This window comes from Pinus tabuliformis, chromosome 5_1 (genome assembly GCF_031772625.1).
Source record: "Pinus tabuliformis cultivar Carrire ecotype Pingquan chromosome 5_1, CPIR1, whole genome shotgun sequence".
In the NCBI taxonomy this organism is placed as follows: Eukaryota; Viridiplantae; Streptophyta; class Pinopsida; order Pinales; family Pinaceae; genus Pinus; species Pinus tabuliformis.
In genome coordinates, this window is record NC_142305.1 from 41,787,461 (window position 1) to 41,792,461 (window position 5,001).

General features: G+C 48.2%; 1 protein-coding gene across 1 annotated transcript; it reads right to left on the minus strand.

Moving 5' to 3' along the window:
• Positions 1–1,233: 1,233 nt before the first annotated feature.
• LOC149163379 (uncharacterized) lies at positions 1,234–2,041 on the minus strand. The gene is made up of 2 exons (XM_089430733.1): positions 1,635–2,041; positions 1,234–1,555 (listed from the first exon to the last, which is right to left on the minus strand). Exons 1-2 carry the CDS (start codon positions 1,966–1,968, stop codon positions 1,275–1,277), a joined length of 615 nt encoding a protein of 204 aa, XP_089286859.1. The 5' UTR covers positions 1,969–2,041; the 3' UTR covers positions 1,234–1,274.
• Positions 2,042–5,001: the final 2,960 nt, after the last annotated feature.

The following is a 5,001-nucleotide window of genomic DNA, read 5'->3' on the forward strand; positions in this document are numbered from 1 at the left end:
TTCCCGTCGAATGTGAAATTCCTTCATTAAAATTAGCTGTCGAGTTGCTTCCCAACACCACTTCGGTGGAGGAACGACTTCTTTACCTAGAACGGTTAGACGAGACTCGTCGTTTGGCCTCTCTGGCTATCGAAGCGCAGAAGAAGAGAGTCAAGGCTCACTTCGATCAAAATATTCATCCCCGTTCCTTTGTTGAGGGAGATTTAGTACTGCTCTACGATCAAGCTAAGGATAAGCTGGGGGCAGGAAAACTCGAATCCATGTGGTTAGGCCCCTACATCGTGAAACGTGTTTTACAAAAGGGCGCATATGAGTTGATTGATTATGAAGGGAATCCTCTTGACAAGCCCCGAAATGGGCTCTATCTGAAGAAGTACTATGCATAACTGCTCACAGTCACTTTGTATATACGTGTGTTTTTGAGTTTTTACTGCATGAGTTTCTTTTGCTTTGGTGTGAAGGCGTGTTTTTGCCCCTTATTATGCTTTCTCTTTCCTGCGCAGATGTCTCGTACTCCTTATGTTGGTTTCGCTGATGGTGCCTGCCGTAGTACTTGTAATTTGTCTTCGGCAGCGTGGGTGATCTACGATCCTCACGGGGAGTTGATAAACCTGCAGGGTGTGTGCCTAGGTCATACCACTAACAACGTTGCCGAGTACAGTGCTGTAATAGAATTACTTGCCGAAGCAGTTGACCTCGGCATCCGAGAGCTAGTGGTGAACCTGGACTCCCAGTTGGTGGTCCATCAACTAAACAGGCGATATTTCGTCAGAGACCAGCGCATATTAAGGTTATACCTACGTGTGAGATTGTTAGAACGAAGTTTTGATTACATTACTTATCAGCATATTCCGAGACGATTAAATACGTTGACTGATGCATTGGCAAATCGTGTATTAGACAGACATTTGCGAAACAGATAAACATCATGCAAGGGAGGAAAGAACAGCATAGTAAGACCATAAGCATATGTAAATAAATCATTCCAAGCATAGTTTGCACGTGTGTTTTTAAGCTTGCATTAAACATATAAAATCCATGAGTCGAGTGTCATGCGAATCCATACATAAGATCACAAATTGTACTAAAACAAACGCATAATACAGATAACACATCATCATATGTAACAACGACTCATCCAAAAACCGGTATGTATATATATATATATCGTGTGGCGCACTGAGGCGCTCAAAAATGGAAGTACGTGTCCCAAAATCTCAGTACATCCGAGTCATAATGTCTCAAAATAAACAGTGGAAATAAAACCTAGGTGACTAATCGGCTGGGTGGTGCTCTCTGTAGTACACGGCCGCTCGTGCTACCCGCCTCAGAAGGCGGTGCACTCTGGGTTCCACACCCACTGTGTGGATCTGATGCTCCACAGGGACCTCCTCAACCCCCTGGAAATCCGGTACCCCCTCCAGCAACCCCTCAAGGTTGCGAGCCACAACCTCTGGCGTGTTGGCCTCTGGAGGGGCTAAGGCCAAAGCTCCGGCTCCTGGGCCCTCTCTCCGTGCCGTGACAGCCAGGCCAATCGGTCTAGTAGGCCCTACATCTGCGTGACAAGACATTTATTAGGACATGCACATAATAAAAAAAATATACAAAACTCAAAAAGACAAAAAGTGTCATACCTGCATCATCCCACTGTTCACCCGGAGGCAGCACCAAGTCAGGATCATTGCGGAAATCCATCCCTGCATATGGCCAATCCTGTACGAAGATCTCCTGTTGGTCCAACCAGTCTCTGAAATATACCCCCCAGCTATGTGGTCGGCCGCCACCCCCACGTGGCATAATCCGAGCCCATCGAGTGGCCCTCGTCTCTCGAGGATCTCTGGGGGCATCCACAGCCATAGACTGCAGCCGCATGGCTGGTACTCGCTCCAGAATAAGCGGGACCAGGATCGATCCATACCCGAACTGCTTCGTCTCTCCGCGACGGCAGTTGCTCAACTGCCTTTTCATATTGTTGCACACTGCAGTGCACCAGTCGAACACGGTAGGCTCGAGACACTCGAGGGCTAGTAGGAGATGAGTCTTGGACGCCTCATGGTTTGCCATGCTGCCCGCTGCCCGGGTCACCATGAACAGGATGGTGCGCAACACTATGTCTCTCACTGTGGGGATCGAGCACTTCCCACTCCGCGTCTTTACTGCCCCTGGGCAAACCTCAGCCATTAAGTCATCCAGGGTACCACCGCTAGGTCGCTGCCCCTCTAAGATGGGCCTCCCACCTCGGCGCGACAGCCCAGTCAAGAAGAAGATGTCCATATGATCGAACTCGATGTCGTGACCGCGGATGGTGAATTTTTGGTCCACCGGGTTCCATGCCCTGATCAGCAGCTCCAGCAAATCATGTTGGGCCCTTAGACGCGGCGTCAGGAAGAATTTCATGAATCCACACGCCCGCATGGCGTTGCAACAATTTACGTCTCCCCAAGCAGCCACATCCTCCACATCGTGAACTCTCTCTTGCCATTGAAAAGCCATGATGTCCTGCATGAACAATAAAACCGATCAGAAGTGCTTCCAGGTAAAAATTCACGTTCATTTTCAAAAAAACAAAATTTTTCCGCGCCAGCGCGGCTGTTTTAGAAACAGCCGCGCTGACAATGGCAGCTCTTTGTTAAAAATGTGAGGTCAGCGCGGAAGAACACGCCTTTTCCGCGCTGACCCGAAGTTGGTTACATTGACTATTTTTCGATCAGCGCGACCCCGTGGGCAATTTCCGCGCTGACCGAGGGCGCACCCATGCAAATAAAAAGTGCCCAATTGGGCCTATTCGACCGTTAAAAAACTCCTAAAATGAACCAGAATGCAGGGCAAAGGAATGGGAACCTACCTGGAAGAAGCAGATCTGAAAATGGTCTCCGGATGGGCTGGAAATCGCTCCGTCAACTTTTTGGCTTCTCCACGTTCTTCGCACTCCAAATAGTAAAATGGTAAAAATGACTTATTACCCCCCCCTATTTATAGTAAAAACTCCTAAATTACCATATTTTTTGGGTTTTTACCATTTTTTGCCATAAAACTAGCCTTGGTTCTGTTTTCAAGCATGTTTCAATATGTTTTTTACGTATATCGAATGGATTTATGCGGGTAGTGCCCTTGTGCAGGTGCAGGTATCGCAGCTTGGTCATGACAGTCCACGATTCATGTGATTCCCAAAGTGTCGTCTCTAAGCTCTTCTCCGACGTTAAACAAGAGAAGATGGCCGAGCTCCCTTTCAGCTCGTTAAAGGGAACGAAAGGCGGTCGTTTTTAAGCTCTTTTTCCGACCGTTAAACCAAAAAGATCGCCGGGTGCTTGTCGTTTCGCACTCGATATTGGCTCTAAAACGACGTGTCTTCGACCACTTTTTTACTTTTTCCGGTCGGCGACACTATTTATGAAAAGTACTCCTCGGTTGTAATGACCGGGCGGTTCTTTCGAGCACAGTTTTATACTTTTTCGGGCTCGAGAGACACAACTGTACGAAAAAGGACCCCCCTGGAGCCTCCTTTTCCGCATTCTTTTCAGACTCTCGAAACAAGAAAAGAAGCCGAGTTTTTCCTTTGTCAGGCTCGTTAAACACTCAATGACATCGGATATTGTCAACATGACACACATCAAGCATATGTTACCCCCGTCAAGCTTGTCGTCCAAAAATAATCGGGGTACCTGCCTGCAAAGGTGGGGAAAATGGAACTTTGATTACAGTCGTCTCGGCAGTACGTCGCTCTTGAACACGGCACTCCGCTGTTTCGTGTCTGGGTGGGGTCATCTCATCTCGTTTTCACTAACATCCATGGGTTTGGGACATCCTATTTGACCTCTCATCTGTTTATTGCCATCATCATCCTACCCGCTGCTCATTTGATGTCAAGTACTGCCAAATCCGTTATAGTGCCGTTATGTGTTCAAGAGAAGTTGTCCTCTGCCACAAAGCAACCTCGTTCGCTATCTCATCACAAATTATTATACCTCTGTCTCGTGTCGCTGATGTGGGAATCATTATGGCCCACCTTCGATCAAGGCCACTTCTCGTCGACTTCAACTCATTATCCGAGAAAGTGACTTAGAGACTCCTTCCAGGTGCCTTGGAGCCTGCATGCCTCAATGGCAGGTTCCTCGTGTTCGACGCAAGGTTTACATCATTGACCTACGATCGAATGATTCCGTGGGTGTTCGACACCAACTCATTGATTCACACGCTACGGATTGTACCTATAGTACCTTGAGGGCCATTGTCATTATTGGTGGTACCTCTCGCGTTTGTTAACGGTTCTCATCATTGACCGGTAATCAGGCGATGTTCATACATGTTCGACTCCAACCCCTGTATTCACATGTGTGGACCTGTACTCTGTTCGGGTCGAGATGGAGCGCAAGACCCTGGATCCTTGCTCACTGTGGTCCAGGCCGCGATTTTGTGGATAATCCTTACATGACTCATCGATGGATGGCTGCGCCCATACCTGAGTCTTCATGGATGGCTGCGACCATACCTTGTCTTTATTATGGTCTCTTTAGCTGGGTGGCTGCGTCCATACCATAGACCAGTCTTGCATGTCTTTTGGATGGCTGCGCCCATACCTAGACTGCGTGTACATGATTGTCAGAGATTTTTCGGTACTTCCTGGTGGTGTTCCAGTTCGGCGTGTGTTGTAAAGCATTTCACCCCTCCCACTCTCTCGGTCTTCATGCTTTAGGGGGCATCTGTTACACAGTAATTTATCACTGCCTTCCTGTCAGTCACCCTGCTGTGTCCAAGAAGTCACAATCACTAAATGTTTGCTCCCTGAACTGGCTAAAAACCCATTTTTCCAAAGTTTTGTGCATCAGCGCGTCTGTTCCTAAAATAACCGCGATGACCAGCGCCCCACAGTCTATTTCGTGCGCTGCCATCGCGGAAGAACATCACTTTTCCGCGATGACGCACAGCGCGGCTTTCACGTGTCCTTCCGCGCTGACATGGCTTGTTCAGTTATTGTCATGTGCTGACAGCGCGGCAGTCTCC